General features: G+C 38.0%; 2 protein-coding genes across 5 annotated transcripts in view; one reads left to right on the top strand and one right to left on the bottom strand.

Annotated features, from left to right (window-relative positions):
* The window catches only part of Ubxn8 (UBX domain protein 8), a 33,211-nt gene extending 15,534 nt beyond the window's left edge, over positions 1 to 17,677 (bottom strand). The window contains exons 1-4 of one of the 4 annotated variants that reach the window (XM_058582300.1): positions 16,818 to 17,677; positions 13,136 to 13,258; positions 9,878 to 9,948; positions 541 to 663 (exon numbers count right to left, since the gene is read on the bottom strand). In XM_058582300.1, the coding sequence (XP_058438283.1) occupies positions 541 to 663; positions 9,878 to 9,948; positions 13,136 to 13,258; positions 16,818 to 16,905 (405 nt within the window). In that variant the 5' untranslated portion in view covers positions 16,906 to 17,677. The remainder of the gene's footprint in view (positions 1 to 540; positions 664 to 9,877; positions 9,949 to 13,135; positions 13,259 to 16,817) is intronic. The other 3 variants (XM_058582301.1, XM_058582299.1, XM_046453291.2) reach the window with 3 other exon arrangements.
* The window catches only part of Gsr (glutathione-disulfide reductase), a 58,519-nt gene continuing 53,621 nt past the window's right edge, over positions 16,978 to 21,875 (top strand). Inside the window, exon 1 of the mRNA XM_046453289.2 lies at positions 16,978 to 17,093. The gene's annotated coding sequence lies outside the window, so the exon portion shown is untranslated. The remainder of the gene's footprint in view (positions 17,094 to 21,875) is intronic.

Here is a 21,875-nt window from a genome sequence, read left to right as displayed (position 1 = left end):
CCAGGAACTTGGTAAACTGAAACAGATGGATTGCAAGTTTGAGGCCAGCCTCAGCAACTTAACAAGACTCTATTTCAAAATTGAATAAATAAAAAGAATGGGAATGTGTTCAGTGGTAAAGCATCCCTGGGTTCAATCCCTAGAACCAAAAATAATAGGTTCTATCTCTTGCCATGTGATACTCTGCATCACCTTGGGGTTCTTCCAGCAAGAAAGCCTCGCCAGATGTGGTTCTTAAACCTCCAGAATTATGAACTAAATAAACTCTTCTTTACACAATAAAACAAAAACACAAGCGATACACAGGGCTGGGGATGTAGTACCTGCCTGGTATGCATGAAACTCTGGCTTCCATCCTCAGCAATGCCCCCCCCCCACAAAAAAAAAACCAACCCACAAACCTATATATAATCATTATTAATGAAAACTTTGAAAAAACAAATAGTACTAATAGCCTAACATTTTCAATTTATAAAAAATACATAAAATAAAACATAATTAATAATTGACTTCTAATATAAAATGAGAATATTTTCTAACCCCAAGTTTGTGACCGCCGCTTAACTTCCAGGTTTCACCCGTCATTTGATAAAAGTGCTCTTCCAGTTTTTTCAATCTCATTTCCTGATGAGGTTTTAAAACATTCTCTATGTATCTGCTGGCCTGTTTGAGAAAACAAAGTAGGTGTTGTTACTATTCATAAAAGTTCCTAAAAGCTTATATTGTCTACAAAGTTGTAAATAAAAGCCAGGGGAAAACTGAATTTTCACACTAATTCAATTTTACCTCCATTTTAGCATCATTTTCTAAAAATTCCAATTTGTATGTAATGCAAGCAAAAACAAATGTTTTATACTTAAGTGACATTGAACTTATATAGTCTTTATGTTTTCAATGCCAATTTTATTTTTTAAAAATACATGGAGCTAGGGGTACTAAAGAACACAGAGCATTATTCCCTAATTTCTAGGATCTAAGTCTGAGCAGTTTGTTCAAGACACAAAGCCTTCTCATGTTGTCAGATCTACAAGGCATGAACTCATTCAGAAGAGTGTTAAAACAAAATATTTTAAGGATGGAAAGAACTGGAAGCTAAGCATGGTGGTGCCTTTAGTCCCAGCTATTTGGATCCAATGACCCTACCAGTTTGAGACCAGCCTGGGCATCACAGCAAAACCAAAATCCTAAAGAGGACTGGGGATGTAGCTCAGTGGTAGGGCACTTGCCTAGCATACTGAAGGCCCTGGTTTTGATGCCCAATACCACACCACAAAAAAAAAAAAAAAAAAAAGGCTAAAGAAAACAAAACTGAAAACTTTTGGAAATCACCCCAATACCACCATGGAAATAATAAAGAGATATTCAAATTCCATCACTGATAAAACAAATAAACACCATAACCCCCAAACCACTTTTATTATGAAGATAGGTGGAGGAGAGGTAACTGACTTAAGAGTCAGAAAGCTACACCTGAAAAGCTTACGCAGGAGGACAACAATAAGAAAGCAAGCCAGTGTTCTCCACAGACCCTAGAATAGCTCAGGAATAAGAGATGCCAGATCCCTTGGCAGAGATCCAGGGTGAGGTGCACAGTTAAAAATAGGGAGGGATAGGGAAGCCATGCATGAAATGATGATGAATTTGTAATGAACCGAAGATTATGACTATTATAACTTGCTGCACCTGAGGCAATAGGGGAAAAAGAGGGGGGGAGATAAAGTCCTACTATATCCCCAGACCCACTTCCATACTACAGCCAGCCAGGGATGGAAGGTTTACTCTTTGTGAAAATAAACCAGAGAGAGTAATCACTGATCCCAGCCCTTAGTGGACAGCATAACTGAAAAGTACAACTAAGAATAAACTAAAACGTAAATGCTGAAAGGTGAGATTCACTTCCTCACAGGACTCAAAACTATTGACCCTCAGGCATTAACCCCTTAGGCAGGAGAGTGAAAAAGGCTTCTCTGGAGAAGGTAAATTGCAAAGGAGGTAACAAGAGATGCTGAGGAAGCTAAATTCCTCTTCAAGCATCCTACAGTGAAGCCTGACAAGGGATATTCTGTCAAGCTCTGCCTATATACACAAAAATTCCAATAAGCTTTTTTTTTTTTTGGTGCTGGGGATTGAACTCAGGGCCTTGTGCATGCAAGACAAGCACTCTACCAACTGAGCCATATCCCCAGCCCTATTTTTTTTTTTTAATATTTATTTTTTAGTTTTTGGCGGACACAACATCTTTGTATGTGGTGCTGAGGATCGAACCTGGGCCGCACGCATGCCAGGCAAGCGCACTACCGCTTGAGCCACATCCCCAGCCCCCCTATTTTCTTTTTAATATTTACTTTTTAGTTGTAGTTAGACACAATACCTTTATTTTACTTATTTTTATGTGTGAGGCTGAAACCTAGGACCTCGCAAGTGCTAGGCAAGCACTCTGCAGCTGAGCCATAACCCCAGCCCCCTATTTTCTTTTTTTATTGAGGTATAACTTATTTCTTCTTTTTTCCTTTGAGGTGTAACTTATAAACCATAAAAAGCATAAACCTTATAGGAAAAGCTTGATAAATTTTTAAAATGCATAAACCCAAGTAATCATCAGTTAGCTTTTTTAAAAATATTTATTTTTTAGTTATAGATGGACACAGTATCTTTATTTTTATGTAGTGCTGAGGATCAAACCCAGTGCCTCACACATGGTAGGTGAGCGCTCTACCCTTGAGCCACAACCCCAGGCCATCAGTTAGCTTTTTAGTGTATCATTATTAAACATGAAGGAGCTGAGTCCAGGATTACTAGATGACTAAAGTAAAGTCTCCAACTTGAAAAACAGACAAACTGAAAAAAAAAAAAGAACTTGGAGAAATAGAGTGTATGCAAGAAAAAGAAAAACATTTTAAAATAAACATATCAAACAACAATATAATACATATAAGTAACAAAAACAGGATATTAGAGAATAAGAAAGGTCAGGGCATAATTAGTCCGAAAATTAACATTATGACAGCTGAAATAATCAACTGAATTTCCCAGAAAGATCAAGAAGAGAAGATAAAACAACCTTGGGTTCACTCTCACTTTTACCTAATGGGAACTTCAGGAAAAAAGGAAAAAAAAAAGAGTATAAAGGAGATTATGCAGGAACTAACGTAAGAAAATTTCACAGAACTAAAGGACACGTGTATCTACGTAAGGACCTTCTGGATTTGAAATGCAAAATAAAACAAACAAATGGTATCACAGTAAAATTTCAAAATCCCAAGGATAAAGTAAAAGTAAAGATTCTAAAAATTTCTAAAAAGGGACACAAAACTGATCATAAACACTGGCTCAAAAATGAAGATGGAATCAGATTTTACAAAAGCCACTCTGGAATTTGGAGGATTATGATGTAATACTTCAAAACACCAATGACTTTTAATCTGTAATCCTATATATCAAGTCAAGCTATCGATATACCAAGTTCAAGTATCAGAAAAGAAAAAATCATACATTTAAGAATTTAAAAATCTAAAAAAATTCATTGTAGGGGCTGGGGTTGTGGCTCAGCGGGATAGAATGCTCGACTAGCACGTGCAAGGCCCTGGGTTCATCCTCAGCACCATATAAAAATAAATAAATAAAACAAAGGTACTGTGTCCAACTACAACAAAAATTAAATATTAAAAATAATTCATTATATTATTAGGGACATGTCTGCACAGGCTGGGCAATTTACCATGTTCATAGACAATATTGTGAGACACTGATTTATTAATCTTCCTCTGCCCAAAGACAAAGCATAGGAAAAAAATTTCTAGACTCATTTGTCAAACAACAGAATCCAAATTTACATAGTCTTGGGAATTATAGATACATTTAGGAATTAGCATGCAGCTAGCATACAGAAGGAATTATGGTCACTAATTAGCATGCAAGGCTTTGAAATTAATATTATTTCAAAAAGAGATAACATTAAACTTCAGAAATTCAAATATATATGCTCCTGGACTTACAACTGAAGTATATCCTGATTAAAAAAAAAACCTAGGTTAGGTTGAAAAACTTTTGTTTTGGTATTGGGAATTGAACCTGGAGGCACTTTAACCACAGAGCTAAATCCACAATCCATTTATTTATTTATTTAGTTGTTTGTTTGTTTGTTTGTTTAGTATCGAGGACTGAATTCAATGTTGCCTAACCACTGAGCCATATCCTAAGTCCTTTTTATTTTGAGTCAGGATCTCACTAAGTTGCTTAGGGCCTCACTGAGCTGCTGAAGCTGTCCTCGAACTACTTTTTCGTTGTTCTTTTGAGATATACATGACAGTAGCTGTATTTTGGCATATTATACATACATGGAGTATAACTTATTCTAATTAGGATCCTATTCTTGTGGTTGTACATGATTTGGGATTATCCTAGTCCTGTATTAATATATAAGAATAGGAAAGCTACGTCCAATTAGTTCTACTATCTTTCCTATTCCCATCCTCCTCCCTTCCTTTCATTCTCCTTTATCTAGTTCAATGAACTTCTATTCTTTCCCTCCCCACCCTCCCTTGTTGTGGATAAGCATCCACATATCAGAGAGAACATTAGCCTTTGTTTTTTTGGGATTGGCTTATTTCACTCAGCATGATGTTCTCCAGTTCCATCCATTTACTGGTAAATGCCATTTCATTCTTCTTTTTGGCTGAGTAATATTCCACTGTGTATATATACCACATTTTTTTTTTAAAATATTTATTTATTTATTTATTTTAGTTCTCGGCAGACACAACATCTTTGTATGTGGTGCTGAGGATCGAACCCGGGCCGCACGCATGCCAGGCGAGCGTGCTACCGCTTGAGCCACATCCCCAGCCCAATATATACCACATTTTTAATCCAATCATCTGTTGAAGGACACTACGGTTGGTTCCGTGACTTGGCTATTGTGAATTGAGCTGCTATGAACATTGATGTGGCTGCGTCACTGTAATATGCTGATTTTAAGTCCTTTGGGTATGAACCAAGGAACGGGATAACTGAATCAAATGATGGTTCCATTCCAAGTTTTCTAAAGAATCTCCATACTGCTTTACAAAGTGGTTGCACCAATCAGCAGTCCCACAAGCAGTGCATGAGTGTACCTTTCCCCCCACATTCTCAACAACATTTATTGTTACTTTTATTCTTTATAATTGCTGGCCTTGAACTTGTGATTCTTCTGCCCCAGCCTCCTGAGTTGCTGGGGTTACAGGCATGCACCATCATGCCCAGCCTAAAAATATTTTAAGTTGAAATGTATTTAATACAACTAACCCACAGAACATCATAGCTTGACCTAGCCTACATTAAACATGACCAGGCCAGGTGTAGCAGTAACACATGTAATCTTAGCTACTTCCAAGGCCAAGGCAGGAGGATCACAAATTCAAAGCCAACCTTAGCAACTTAAGAAGACCCTATCTCAAAAATAAAATAAAAAGAGCTAAGGAGGGCTGGGGTTGTGACTCAGCAGTAGAGCGCTCGCTTTGAATGTGAGAGACCGGGTTCGATCCTCAGCACCACATAAAAATAAATACACAAAATAAAGATATTGTGCAGCTATAACTGAAAAAATAAATTAAATTTAAAAAATAAAAAAAATGGCTAAGTATATAGCTCAGTAGTAGAACACTCCCAAGGCTAGGCCCCAAGTTAAATCCTCAGTACTAGGTGGGGAAAAATGTAATCAGAACCCTACATTAGCCTGCATTTAGGCAAAATCCTTTAACACAGAGCCTATTTTTTAATAAAGGGTTGAATATGTCATGTGATTTATTGACTACCATGTTGAAAGTGAAATATAGAATGATTACATGGTACTCAAAGTTATGTTCTACTGAATGTGTAATGCTTTCACATCATCATAAAGTCAAAATATCAAAAATCACAGACTGTGTATTTATAACAGAACTTCTTAGAAAAGATCTAGGGAAGACTCTTTCACTGTTAATAATGCAGGTCAGGATGGTAAGAAATGTAGTAATTCCTAGGGTCTCACTTCAATAAGTAAAGAGGAACCATTTGTAGCCTTTGTTTACTTAAAGAGGAGTATCTGGGGGCCAAGGTTGTAGCTCAGTGGGAGCACTTGCCTAGCATGTGTGAGGCATGGGGTTCAATCCCTGGCACCACATAAAAATAAAAACAAATAGAATAAAGGTATTGTGTCCATCTACAGCTAAAAAAAAAAAAAAAAAAAATTAAAGTTTGGAAAAAAAAAAGGAGTATCTGGGGTTGGGGGTATAGTTCAGTGGTAGAGCACCTGCCTAGGATGAGGGTTCCATCCCCAGCACCACACAGAAAAAGTCTAAAAACAGAAAAAGATATCTGTTCTGTAGATATTAAAATAACAATACCCTTATACAAAGGTCTTATAAAGGGTTAATATTTAGGTGAATGTCCACAGGCATATCTTCTTTCACAAAAATCAGTCATCAAACTGGCGATTACCTTACATAGCAAGGTCAAAAAAATAACTTAAGATACTTATCACATGCTAAATGCAATTTCAAGCTATGGAAACTAGTCTCTAATAGAATGTAAAGACAAAAGCAGTGCCCAGAAAAAAAGCTAGCTGTAAACACCTAATTTAAAAAAAAAAAAAGAAAAGAAAAGAAAGAGGCTGGGCAATGTAGCTCAGTGCTAGAACACTTGCCTAGCATGCAGAAAACCCTGGGCTAAATCCTCAGCTACACACACACACACACACACACACACACACGATCTCAAATCAATCAGTTAATGCTACTCCATAAAAGAACAAACTAGTGGTGTCACGCACCTGTGATACCAGTGACTTGGGAGGTTGAGCTGGGAGTATTACAAAAATTGAGGCAAGCCTGGGAAATTTAGAAAGACTGTTTCAAAAATAAATTTAAAACAAAACAAAACAAAATGCCAGGGATATAGCTCAGTGGTACAGCACCACTGGGTTTAATCCCAGTACCAAAAACAATAATAATAATACACATTAATAGAATCAAAGAGGAAAAGCAAGTGCTCATTTCAATTAAAGAGAAAAAAGGTTTAAGCCAGGCACGATTACACCTGTAATTCCAGCAGTTTAAGAGGCTGAGGCAGGAGGATTGCAAGTTCAAAGCCAGCCTCAGTAACTAAGCAAGGCCCTAAGCAACTTAGTGAAACCCTGTCTCAAAATAAAAAATTAAGGCGGCCAATTTGGAAAGCAGTATGGATATTCCTGGGAAAGCTGGGAATGGAACCACCATTTGACCCAGCTATTGCCCTTCTCGGACTATTCCCTGAAGACCTTAAAAGAGCGTACTATAGGGATACTGCTACATCAATGTTCATAGCAGCACAATTCACAATAGCTAGACTGTGGAACCAACCTAGATGCCCTTCAATAGATGAATGGATTAAAAAAATGTGGCATTTATACACAATGGAGTATTACTCAGCACTAAAAAATGACAAAATCATGGAATTTGCAGGGAAATGGATGGCATTAGAGCAGATTATGCTAAGTGAAGCTAGCCAATCCCTAAAAAACAAATGCCAAATGTCTTCTTTGATATAAGGAGAGCAACTAAAAACAGAGCAGGGAGGAAGAGCATGAGAAAAAGATTAACATTAAACAGGGACGAGAGGTGGGAGGGAAAGGGAGAGAGAAGGGAAATTGCATGGAAATGGAAGGAGACCCTCATTGTTATACAAAATTACATATAAGAGGATGTGAGGAGAAAGGGAAAAAAAAATCAAGGGATAAAATTAATTACAGTAGATGGGGTAGAGAGAGAAGATGGGAGGGGAGGGGAGGGGGGATAGTAGAGGATAGGAAAGATAGCAGAATACAACAGTCACTAGTATGGCAATATGTAAAAACGTGGATGTGTAACCGATGTGATTCTGCAATCTGTATACGGGGTAAAAATGGGAGTTCATAACCCACTTGAATCAAATGTGTGAAATATGATATGTCAAGAGCCTTGTAATGTTTTGAACAACCAATAAAAAAAAAAGAAAAAATTAAGGCCTACAGATGTGTCTAAATCGTTAAGTGCCCCAGGTTCCACCTCTAATAAAAAAAAAAAAAATTGACAAAATCCAACACACAATGTTCAAAAATCAAGAACAGAAGGAAACCTGCTCATTGTAATACAGAGCATTTACAAAAACCCATAGCAAGGGCTGGGGCTGTAGTGTAGTGGTCGAGCACTTGCCTAGCATGTGTGAGGCACTGGGTTCAATTCTCAGCACCACATACATACATACATACATACATACATAAATAAAAGTATAAAAAATACAATAACATTAAAAAAAACACAAAGTTTGTTCTCTCTGCTTGAGTCTTACTTTACTTTCTCCTATGATAAAGTTCTCTTGCATAGCAATAAATAAATAAAATTAAAAACACGCATAGCTAACATCATATTCAATGGTAAAAGAATAAAACAGGGCTGGAGATGTGGCTCAAGCAGTAGCACACTTGCCTGGCATGTGCGGGGTGCTGGGTTCGATTCTCAGCACCACATAAAAATAAAAAAAATAAAGATGTGTCCACTGAAAACTAAGAAAATAAATAAATAAAAAACAAAATGTTTCTTTAAAAAAAAGAATAAAAACATTTTCCCTATACAAAAAGTAGAGACAATGCAAATGTTCATCAACAAATGAGTGAACAAACAAATTTTGGTACATCAATACAACAGAATATCATTCAACCATAAAAAGGATGCTACAGGATGAATGAACTTGTAAAATATTATGCTAAATCAAAGAAGTCACACAGAAAAAGTTAACATGTTATATACAATTGCAATTATAGGAAACATCCAGAACAGGTAATCCATACAAACATAAAGCAGATTAGTGGTTGCTCGAGAATAGGAGGAGAGGGTAATGGGGTATAAGTGTTTAATGGGCTGAGGGGTTTTCTTTTGAGGTGATAAAACTGTTTTAGAACTAGATAGAGGTACTAAGTAGCTGCACAACCCTGTGAATATACTAAACATTACTGAGCCGGGCATGGTAGTGCCCGTATTTAACCCCAATGGTTAAAGATACAGGAGGAACGAAAGTTCAAAGCCAACCTCAGCAACAGAAGGCACTCAGCAACTCAGTAAGACCCTATCTCTAAATAAAATACAAAATATGGCTGGGGATGTGGCTTAGTTTAGTAGTCAAGTGCCCCTGAGTTCAATCTCCAGTACCCCAAAAAAGGTTACTAAATTGTACATTTTAAAATAATCAATCTTAAAATCACGAATGTATACACTTTAAAATCATCAACTTTGGGCTGGGGTTGGGGCTCAGTGCTAGAGCACTCACTTATCATGTATGAGGCACTGGGTTTGATCCTCAGAATCACATAAAAATAAAATATAGTGTCCACCTAAAACTAAAAAATACATATTTTTAAAAAAAGGTCAGGGGTTGTGGCTCAGTGTTTGAGCGCTTGTCTAGTATGTGTGAGGCACTAGGTTCGATCCCCAGCACCACATAAAAATAAACAAACAAATAAAGGTATATACATATATATATATATATATTTATATATATATATAAAAATATATAGTATATATAGTATATATTTATTTATATATATATATATATATATATAAATGTCCATCTACAACTAAAAAAAATTTTTTTAATTAACTTTAAAATCATGAATTTGACCTGAATATTATTTTTAAAAATCTAAGTAGAACACACAGAAAGCAACAGACTTCAGTTATAAATGCCCCAGATGTTTTTGTTTTCTCACTATATATACTCTCTAAAAATAACACTTTACCTTTTCAATGTGCCTCTTGTTTTCTCACAAATTTTTGTGTTTTCTTAAATTTCTACTATCATCATCAAAATATAAGTGTTGTTTTACTCTCTAGAAATTATGTTTTACCTTTTCACCCTGTGCCTCTTGTTGTTTTTTCCTCACAAGTTTTTGTCTTTTCTCATTCTTCTCTTCTTCTTCTAAAACATCAAAATCATAAACGTGCTTTTTAATTCCCAAGTATCAATAAGTCACATGGTACAGTCTGTAGATTTTAACATTTTTGAAGAGACAAGTAGCCTTTGAAAAACAGATTATATTTTTTCAAGTAATGAAAATGAAGTACATGCAAACAGTTGGAAATACAGAAATCTGCACATAAAATCTTAAAGGCTCTGTTCTGAAACAATTCTCCACTAAGTATTATTGTATGTAATAGTTTCTGCTAAAGAGGCTTCCAGAATATTTTCATGAGTTTTCTTCTGAAGGTCCCAATAGGATTTCAGCAGCTCTGAGGCACAGCATGGAAGCCCATTACTGCAATGTGAAGTGTGGAATGCTGCACTTCAGGCATGAAGTGTCATCTGTTGCCCTTAAACATGACAGTAAAAGTCCCTAAAGGTATGTGTGCTTGTCAGCTCTTAAAATGACTGAACCACTATTAGGTTACTATCCATTGAATGTGAAGAAAAAGTATTTTTGCTTCTTTTTTTTTTTTTTTCTTCTGGTACTAGGGATTGAATCCAGGGGCACTCTATCTCTGAGCTACATCCCCAGTGCTTTTAATTTTTATTTTGAGATAAAGTCTTGTTAAAATGCCTGGGTAGCCTTGAACTTGCAATTTTCCTGCCTCACCCTCCTGAGTTGCTGGAATTACAGGCATGTGCCACTACTTCCAACTCCCTTTTAAGTATGTAGCTTGATTATTTTGTTTGTCTTTTCTTTTTTTTATTTTTTTGCAGTACTGGGAATTAAACCCAGGGCCTCAACACATGCAAGGCAAGCACTCTACCAATCAGGAATCTAAGATGGGAGCATCTTAAGTTCGAGTCCAGCCTGGGCAAATTAGTGAGACTCTTAAAATCTATAAATAAATAAAATTTTAAAATCCAACTGAGTCATTTTAAGTTTAAGAAACCAAACAACTTCCAAAAGAGGGGGAAATTATGATTGGGAAACCCTGAAACATCTATGTTGTCACTTATGTTTGGGTTGAAAAGGATTACCAAATGGATGTTTGTTTGGTAGCGGGAATTGAACCCAGAAATCCTTAAGCACTGAGCCACATCTCCAGCACTTTTTACATTTTATTTAGAGACAGGCTCTTACGAAGTTGCTCCAGGCTTCACTAAATTGCTGACACTGGTTTTAAACTTTTGATCTTCTGCCTCAGCCTCCCAAGCCCCTGGGATTAAAGGTATGCACCACTCCTGGATTTTTTCATGAATAATGCAAAAGGCTTTGAATTAAGCACTGCTCATTTTCTTATTTATTTACATTTAAATAAACAACTTTTAATAATGTACCAAATTCATTACTGGTGACTTTTTTCCTAATTGCATATAAAATATAGCTAAGTATGTCCAGTAGATGCAGTCTGAGTGTGCATCTACTGGACATAAAGCTTAAGGTGTAAGACTTCTGATCTGACATTTGAACTTAGCCTGCAAAGGGAATGTCTGTCATTAGCCTGTAATGATTAAGTGTGTTTTGCAGTGCTTAGAATTAATCTAGAATTGTTTGCTGTGAATTAATTAATCCCTGCTGTCAATTGATTACAGTGCCTAGCATTAAGGACTGTCATTTTCTTGATTAAGAACCTATAGAGTGAAATTGTATTGAGTAATTTGAGTGAATAAAGCATTGAAAGGAGCAGAAGCACATGGACATTCTTTATTTCTCCCCTCGACTACATACATCGAAATTTTGCCTCCTCGAGACAGCGGGGTACTGGGGATTGAACTCAGGGGCACTCAACCACTGAGCCACATCCCCAGCCATTTTTTGAATTTTATTTAGAGACAAGGTCTCATTGAGTTGCTTAGTACCTATTGCTGAGGCTGGCTTTGAATTCTAGATCCTTCTGCCTCAGCCTCCTGAGCCACTGAGATTATGGGCATGCACCACCACGCCCGGCACAATATAGTTTTAAAAGGCTTCTATAGAAAATCATGAATTCTTAAAATGTGGTAAATATACACAATGGAATACTGAGCCTTAAAGAAGAATGAAATTATGGCATTTGCAGGTAAATGGATGGAGCTGGAGACTACTGTGCTAAATGAAATAAGCCAATCCCAAAAAACCAAAGGCCAAATGTTTTCTCTGACATGCACATTCTGATCCATAATGGAGGAGGGGGTGGGGTAGAAGGTGGCTAGGGAAGAATGGAGGAACTTTGGATTGGGCAGATGGGAATGAGGGGAGGGAAGGAGGTGTGGGGGTGGGAAGCATGGTGGAATGAGAGGGACATTATTACCCTAAGTACATGTATGACTGTACAAACGGTGTGACTCCGTGACAGCGAAATGAGAAGTTGTGCTCCATTTGTGTACGATGAGTTGACATGTGTTCTGCTGTCATATATAATTAATTAGAACAAATTTTTTTAAAAAATCATAAACTCTCGGGCTGGGGTTGTGGCTCAGTGGTAGAGCGCTCGCCTCACACATGCAAGACCCTGGGTTCGATCCTCAGCACCACATACAAAAATAAATAAGTGAAATAAAGGTGTTGTGTCCAACTACAACTAAAATAATAAATAAATAAATATTTTTTAAAAAATCATAAACTCTCACTTGTCCAAACAGAAACAAAAATAGAATGAGCATGATTTCCTAGGCACCCAACTATATACAGGACCTATGTGCCTGAAGAAAAACTGCTGTAATTGCAATAAAAAATTAGGATGAAAGGGTGTTAGAGATTAATGACAGATATACCTACTCATTGTATAATATTTTACAAATTGATGTATCAAATAGTTAAGTAACACAAATGCACAATTTAAAATTAGAGAATTTAGAATGTAACAAACTTAAAAATGACAGAGCTTCAAAAATATATATAAGGAAAAATGTAGTTTCTCATTAAAATGTTGGAATTTATAATCCATTCAAAATAATCATCAAGGTCATATGCCATGACATACACCTGTAATCTCACCAACTCAGGAGGCCAAGCTTCAGTAACTGAGCAAAATCCTCAGCAACTTAGTGAGACGCTCTCTCAAATAAAAAACAAAAAAATAATAACAAAACAAAATAATCGTCAATATAGTTATACATTAGTCAAATTAATGGCAAACTGGCTCTTATTGTGTAATATTGTAGAATAAGTAAAGAAAGTTGAATAGAAAAGTTTAAAGGGTAGCATAAATAAACTTACCTTTCAGATAAGCTTGGGAAGATTTAAATGAGTTAATTAATGAGGTAGCCATGGAAATAATTAAAGTAAGGAGAGCAAGCAGCAAGAAAACTCGGCCACATAGCATGATGAGATCTTTAATTCCTTTTAAAGAAACAAAAATTAAAATTAGACACACTTTTCTTGGTAAGAATAACAGAAGATTATTTGTATAAAAATAAAATTAAGTTATGCAACTGTCTTAGGATTTCTTCCAAATATTCTCCTTTGGGCACTAAAATTCATCATGGTTGTCATTACCAGAATAAATTTTCAGAAACTAATTCTAGATAAATGTCTTCTGGTATAATTATGGTGATCAGCTATATTATAAATATCATAATAATCAATAATGTATAAGTCATACTTTCCTTTCTACCCAGGACACGGGTCACACACATGTAATCCCAGCAGCTCAGGAGGCTAAGGCAGGAAGATTGCAAATTCAAGGCCATCCTCAGCAATTTAGAAAGGCCCTATTTAACTTATCAAGACCATTTCAAAATAAAAAAATAAAAAGGGGGGCTGGGGCTTTAGCTCAGTGGTAAAGCGCTTGCCTCGCATGTGTGAGGCACTAGGTTGGATCCTCAGCACCACATGAAAATAAATATACTTTATATTCATCTACAACTAAATAAATATTAATAAATAAATAAATAAAGGCTGGGGATATGGCTCAGTGGTTAAGCACCCCTGGGCTCGATCCTTGACACCAAAAAAATAAAAAAGTTACTTGGCAGAGATTTGAATGAACCATGATACCAACATGATCAGGGCTCATAGTTTGTCTTAACTAAAGATTAAAGAAGGGGGCTGTGGTTGTGGCTCAGGGGTAGGGCGCTTGCCTAGCATGCGTGAGGCACTGGGTTCGATCCTCAGCACCACATACAAATAAAATGAAGATACTGTGTCCACCTAAAACTAAAATAAATAAATATTTTTAAAAAAAGATTAAAGAAGGAATTACAAAAATGTATAGATATAGACTTAAATGTTTTATTTTTAACAGAAAACAGATGTTATTCCTTCTTTTATAAACTACAATTTAAAATTGTTTAGAGATCTTTTTTCTTTTCACATCACAGCTCCTCCAACTTTCGAGGGTAGTAACTATTGATTCAGATATTTGATGGAACACATAAATAAATCTGGGTTATCTCTGGCCATTACAAAAGCAATATAATACCTAGAGTACTATTACATAGAAAAATCATTGAGTTGTGGGATGTTTCATAATATGGAAGCAAAATGGATATATCACATAGGAACATGAAAAAAAATAGATTTGTGTGTACTACTTTCAAGTTAAAAATGTTTAAATAAAGGTTTATTTGGTACCTAAACTCTAGAAACCAAAAGCAGGGCACTTTGAAAGATAAGAAAGCAGTCTCAAAATATTTAGCTTAAGTACAAGTAAAATGTATTGGTAGGAAGTTGGGGATATAGCTCAGTGGTAGAGCATCCTAGGGTTCAATCCCTAGTAATGTAAAAGAAAGTTTTAAAAAAGAATCCAAAGGAAACTACCAGTTCACAACAAAGGATTCTAGGAAAAAGTGTTAATTAAGTTAGTCAAATAAAAATTTCAGGAACTATGAGCTCCGCCAGGAGCCCACTTGCAATTTCTGGAACTCTTAACCTAGCTTTATTAATTTAGACAATAAATTCTGAGAATATAAAAACAAATTAGGTGTGGTTGCTACCCTCAAGAAGTATATTTCCCAGAGATCAGAGCTGATGGGGGAACAGGTCTCCTTTGATAAGCTAAGGGGTGTCCTTCTCATTGACTAGTGACTTAAATATCAGGGTAAAATAGAAAGATTCTAAAGGAGCCGGGCATGGTAGCATATGCCTGTAATCCCAGTGACTCAGGAGGCCAAGGCAGAAGGATCTCAAGTTTAAGGCCAACCTCGGCAATTTAATAAGATGCCTTAAAATAAAACACTAAAAGAACTCAGGACATGGCTCAGTAGTAAAACTAAATGCTGAAGGAATAGAGGAATGACTGCTGTAAAGGCAAGGAAGCAGGTGAATTTTGCAATAAAAGATGAGTGTAAATTTCACTTCTCTGCATATCATCTGTGTAAAGGTCTTGATATCTTTCAATACAGCTTGAGTAAGGAGAGTCTTGTAAATTTTTTTAAAGTATTTTATTTCACTTCTTATTTCAAGCAACATTTTGGGCCCTGACTTCCAGAGGTGAGGAGGAAGTGTTGAAAAAGAATGGAGATATACAAGGATAATGAACTGAGTGTAAGAAAAGAGGCTGACATGTGAACTAATTATACCCGGAAAAACAATTCCTGACTCTCCACACCCTTACAATTTTCCTTCCAGTTTTCTCTTCACCAACAGCACTACTAACAAAATTCAAATGTCTGGACCCATGTTCTGTAGCCCAGCATTGGCAGGAAAGAAATCAGGTTTATTCAAGGCCAGCCCTGAAGAAGATACAGGGGGTAACTCCTTCAATCTCTAACATGCTGGGCTCAGGAGGGTGAAGGGTTGTTATGGTGAGATAAGGAAACAGGGAGGCTACAGGCTGTGTGGGTCCTTCCTCAATAAGGGTCAAAGCCTTATCACAATGGATTTTGACCTCTTGCAGTTAGTTACCAAGGCAGAGTGTTACAAAGACCATCAAAGTTCTCTGAATCTAAATAAAGTATTCAGGTGAGGCCTCTCCTCAGAATTTGGATTATTACAATAAGGCCTCTCCTTGGAATTTAGAACTCCAGGTAAAAAAGGAAGTAATGCCAAAGGATTAGGAAGGGAAGGTGAAAGTAATCCTGCTAGGACAACTTTCAGAAGGGGCTGCCCTGTTACAAATCCCCATGCAGGAGTCATGCTTGAATTCTTCCTTTCCCTCACTCCAAACATCAATTCATCAACAGAGTTGTTGATTCTACTTTGTCAATATCCCAAATCTTTCCAAATCTGTTACCCTGGTCCAGACCATCATCACGACTTACATCATCACGAGATATACAAGGATAATTTGCCTCACTGCTTTCAACTATAGGTTCCTTTCAAAACATTCTCCACAGAGAGTCCACAATGACCTTTTCAAAATCTCTAAGAAGTCACTTATCTTCCCCGGGTCTCAGTTCCCTGGGGGCTTAGAGGATCAGGGTTGTAGGGCAATCAACTAGATAACAGACTGCACTTAGTGATTGGCTTATCATTGGGGTTGAACAAATATTTTTATCTTGAGACTCCCACCGCCAACCCCAGTCCTTGATCTTGCCACAATGACCTTCATCTTTTTTCCTCCAATGTACCATCCTTTTGCCTGGAATATCCTCCCCCCTCGCCCCCCACTGGCTTTTCATGGGCGTGGTTCTCCACCACATAAATAAAGCTCTACTTAAATTCCTAAGAAAGCTTTCATCCTATCAACCAGCTGGTGTCCTTCCCAGCACTCGTCACAGTTTTGAGTGTACAGAGCTCTGTCCCTTTAGGCCTCGCCTCTAGTCCCCTCCCTCCCCCACAAAACTTGGCCCAATCTGCAGGAAACGCGTTCTGGCGCGGGGGAGCCAGGCGCGGGGCAGTCTGGGAATCGTAGTCACCGCCGCCCGGAGGCGCCACTGCCAGGAACCAGGTAATTCTACACAACATTCACGTGAAAATTTCCCAGCTGTGAGCGCCAAGCGGGGGAAGCCGACCTTACCTAAGTCCGGGATCCCACGCCGGAGCTCCAGACACAAAAGGGGGAGCGCAGCGAGCAAGAAAATGCCAACGACCCCTCGAGAAGCCATAGCGGCGGCCGCCCGGCGACCAGGAGCAGAGCCCGCCCCTTCCGGACGCACCTTCTCAGGAGCGCGGAGTGGAGTCCTTCCTACCCAAGGAATTTGCTGGGGACCGACCCCGAGGCTGGCTCGTTGGTCAGGCTGAGCTAAGCCCCTCTGGTTTTGAACTCATAGTTCTTGTCTCAGAAGAAATACAGGTCAGCGCCCCATCACATGATGTCCAGGGTTCTTAGGGTGGTGGCCTTCTGGAGGCTGAGCAAGCTCTCGGTCTGTCTTGACTGTGTAGTCTAAAAAGAGCTCTCGAGAGTGAAATAAGATGAAGGGAAAGTGCAGGAGCAGTTGACCTTGTGAGGAAGTGGCCTAGCCCCTTACCTTTTGGTAGTAGGAGGTGATTGAGGGCTTTCAGATCCTCGCTTACTAAGCAACTTATCTCCCCAACAGTTCCTGCGGCTTCTTTTGAAGTGGGGCCTGGCACCAAATACCTGCCCATTCCCACACACCCTAATGCCTGATACTGTACACCTGCCACCCTTTCCTCTCCTTTTCAGTTTTGCCTTCTCGTGTTACTGTTAATGACTGAACCTTAGCCTCATTTTATGACCTCATTGCCATCCCGTGACTCACCTCTGGTGCTACTCTGAACCTACAGCTCAGTTAGGCTATGGAGGTCCTCCCAAACAACAAGATTTCATATTCAAAATTCCCTTTTCCAGCCGGGCATGGGGTGAATGGCTGTAATCCCAATGTGAGGCAAAAGGATAGCAAGTTCTAGGCCAGCCTGGACAATAGCGAAACCCTGTCTCAAATAAAATTTTTAAAGAGCTTTTAATTAGCTCACTTGTAGGGTGCCCCAGGTTTAATCCCACAACAACAACATAATTTCCCTTTTATGACCAATTCATCAACCTCCCACTCACCTTTCTATTTGTTTTGTAGTACCCAGATTGAACCCAGGGATGCTCTACCTCTGAGCTATATCCCCAAACTTTTCAAAAGCTCATCTTGAGATAGGGTCTTGCTAAATATCCAAGGATGTCCTCAAATTTGTAACTTTACTGCCTCAGCCTTTGTAGTGGCTGGGATTACAGGGCTAGCCACCATACCTGGCCTCACCCTTTGATTTTGTTCAAGTAACATTGAATGCCATGCCTTGCCTAGTACTATATAACTCAAGGAAGTTCAAATATGTGAGTTATTGACTATGTCCTCAAGAAACAGCTTAGCTAGGTGTGGTGGTGCCCATCCCCAGTACTGCAAAAAAGAAAAACAAACACAGAAACTTGATTTGGTGGGAAATATATCCCTGTAAACACAAAAATACAATACAGTACCTGTGTGCTCTGACAGGTTATGTACTACAGAACCATATGCTGTAGACTGGGGAAGCAGTTCATAAGCAGATATACCTAAAGTGTGCTTTAAAGGTTAGAAATTAGAAGTTAGGAATTTGGGCAGCAGGATCTTAAGAGAAAGCGTGGGATTTCAAATTTAGGAAACAGTGCAGATGAACCACCAGTAATTAAAATATTGTGCAGTTTAAGCAAGTACTGTACCACTGAGCAATACCGCCAACCCCCTGTTGCTGCAGTTTAAAGATTGAATAGAAGTGCTTAGAGGTAGGTTGGAGCAAGGATCACAAAAGCTGCTTTGTGTGAGAGGGCCAGATTTTTTTTAAAATATTTTTTTAGTTGTAGATGGGCACAATACCTTTATTTACTTTTATGTGTTGCTGAGGATCAAACCCAGTGCCTCACACACGCAAGGCGCACGCTCTACCACTAAGCCACAATCCCAGCCCCAAAACTACTTTGTGTATAGGCCAAGAACTTAGTCTGCAAAAAGGTGCAAAGCAGGGCTAGGGATGTGGCTCAGTGGTAGAACCCTTGCCTAGCATGCACAAGGCACTGGCTTTAGTCCCCTACAATGAAAAAAAAATGTATATATAGTAAGTATGTAAGCACAATCTGAAACTAATAAGGAATTACAACATGGCTTACCAAGAAACCATACTGACTCACTCAGATGTTCCCATTGCTGTCTGTTTCTATCCAATGTCCATTATGCCTGAGGCCAGGGAAAGGGGTGAGTTCTACAATTCTTACCAGCTTCATTTGGTATGATTTCCTCCTTCAGATATTTTTTTCTTCCTTGCTAACTTCCATCTTCTATTGATGATGACACAGAATTTTTATCTGGACCAAAAGGTGGAAGTTTACAACTACTCCAGATTTGCTTTGACTCTTACCATGTAACCACCACAACAAAAAGACTACCAGAGAACCTGATCAATACTTAAACTGAGTTTCTTAAGTGCAATTAAGGGAGAATGCTACTTTGATGTAATTTTGAGTAGTATCTCAGAGGATAGGTAAAAGATGTGTTTTGTTTTGTTTGTTTTTGTAAGGATTTAACCAAGGGGTGCTCTACCACCAAACTACACCCCAACCCTTTTTTTAAATTTTTATTTTAATTTTATTTGAGACAGTCTCGATAAATTGCTGAAGCTCCAACCCCATCCCTTTTTATTCTAAGACAGGGTCTGGCTAAATTGCTGAGACTGGCTTTAATTTGCAATCATCCTGCCTCAGTCTCCTCAGTCCCTGGGATTACAGTTGTGAGCCACCACACCTGCCTATCAGGTTTTTTTGTGGTATTGGAATTGAACACAGGACCTCAAGCATGCTAGGCAAGTGCTCTACCACTGAGCTACATCTCTAGCCCCTCAGATATTTTCTCATAGAAAATTTGACTAACACCACCTCCCATTAGACCACCTCTCAGGACCACCATGCTAGGGATCAAGTTTCCAATACATGAACCTTTGGAGGAACACACTCAAGCCATATCAAAACCTTAGCATCTCTCAAACCCTCCATCTTTTCCTCAATCTTATTTTTGAAGCATTTCAAAGTTGAAAACATTAGTACAATTTCCCCCAAATACTTCAGTATGCATATGTCACATGCATATGTATGGGAGCCTAAAGGTCACCTCTGCCCATCTTAGTTCTTAGTTGATATACCTATAATACAAGACAAACTAACAAGAGAAGTATGAAGTTTATTAGTGTGGATAGTATACTCAATGACTTAGAACTCTGGCTTATGCTGGGAATTTTATCACAGTATTTGTTTTTGTGGTGCTGGGAACTGACACTGTTTTTATAATTTATGTATTCCCTTTTTGACCATATATTAAGTTTCCTACAAAGAATGCGGTTTTTTTTATTATTATTATTATTGTTTTGTTTTGTTTTGTTTGGCGGTGCTGGGGATGGGACCCATTCAAGTTAAGCACTCTACCAACTGAGCTATATCCCCAGCCCCATGTGTTTTCTTTTTTGAGGCAAGGTCTGGCTATGTTGCCCATGTTAGCCCCAACTTAGTGATTCTCCTGCTTTGGACTGTGCCCAGCTTATTTTCACTTGAAGGGACAAAGACCTGAGGCAACTTTTGCTTCCTTTGAAAAACTCACTAACATGACAACAAAAAGATGTTAAGCCAGGTATGGTGGCACACACCTGTAATTCCAGCAACTCTGTGGTTGAAGTAAGTTCTCATCATTTTTTTTAGAATGTGCATGGATTTTTTTAATCACCCAAAGACAATTCCTTAAACAATTTAATCGAATGTGCCTTCTGATCATACTGCAGAAGAAGGACCAAAAGTTTGAGGCCAGCCTCAGCTATTTAAGCAAGGCCCTAATCAACTTAACAAGATAAAATAAAATTTTAAAGAGGCTGGGATATGTAGCTCGGTGATAAAGCACCCCTGGGTTCAATCCCCAGTACCAAAAAAAGATGTTAAAAGGTCCAAGCCCACAAGAATACAAGGAAGAAGAGAACAGAAACTGAGGGCTGGGGTTGTGGCTCAGTGATACAGCACTTGCCTAGCATGCATGGGGCACTGGGTTTGATCCCCAGCAACACATAAAAATAAAACAAAATAAAATAAAGGTATTGTGTCCATCTACAACTAAAAAAAAAATATTTTAAAAAAACAGAAACTAAAACTACAAAGGCAAAAAAAAAAAAAAACTTGGAGGATAACATGGAAAAGTGGCAAAGACTTATCAGACTCATGAAAATAGAACCCAAATTAGCCATAGATAAATGCTATACACTAAAATGATTACATGCAAAATCTTCAGAATACCAAGGAATTGGAAGCATCTCTGAAAATGAGTACAGGTAAAGAGGGAGCTAAACCAAAGACAAATAGTTAGAGAAAGTCCATTTAAAATGTAGTATCCCAGAAACCCCTTAACTATTTCTGTAAGACTGCTTCTCCTGATCCTCAGAAAAGATCTGAGATTTATTGGAAAAGGGAAAACAGAAGTCTCTATAAAGGAGACTATACAGGAGACATTTAAAAGCCTGACTATATTTGGGTTTGCTCTTTCATAGTCCCCTATACTTCTCCTTTAGAGGACTTACCACAGTCTTTAATTTAAAGATGGACACAATATCTTTATTTTATTTATTTTTATGTGGTACTGAGGATCGAAACTATTGCCTTGACATGCTAGGCAAACACTCTACCTCTGAGCTATAACCACAGCTCAGCAATCTTACATAACAATTATGCAGTTTTTACTTAAATATTGTTCTTCTCTACTACACTGTTAGGCTCATGAAGGCAGGGATATGTTTGTTCAGTTACTACTGTATTTTTAGTACCTTATAGAGTCATTTGCAAAAATAGTTAAGTAGACTGGCACAGTGGTGCACACCTGTAACCTCAGTGACTCCGGAGGCTGAGGCAGGAGGATTGTAAGTTGAAAGCCAGCTTCAGCAATTATGAAAGCCCTGTCTCAAAATAAAAAATTTTAAAATGGGTTGGGGTTGGGGCTCAGTGGCTAAGCACCCCTGAGTTCAATCCCCAGTATAAAAAAAAGTTTTACAGTAGATATTTTTGAATGAATGGATATATATATCCTAAGTAGCTAAATAGCTGAGATTACAAGTGTGCATCACTATG

This window comes from Marmota monax, unplaced genomic scaffold, assembly GCF_021218885.2.
Source record: "Marmota monax isolate L192 unplaced genomic scaffold, Marmota_monax_Labrador192_F-V1.1 WCK01_AAM20220418_F8-fsc00117, whole genome shotgun sequence".
NCBI lineage: Eukaryota > Metazoa > Chordata > Mammalia > Rodentia > Sciuridae > Marmota > Marmota monax.
Note: the sequence above shows the minus strand (reverse complement) of the source record. Positions and strands in the feature narration are given on the sequence as shown.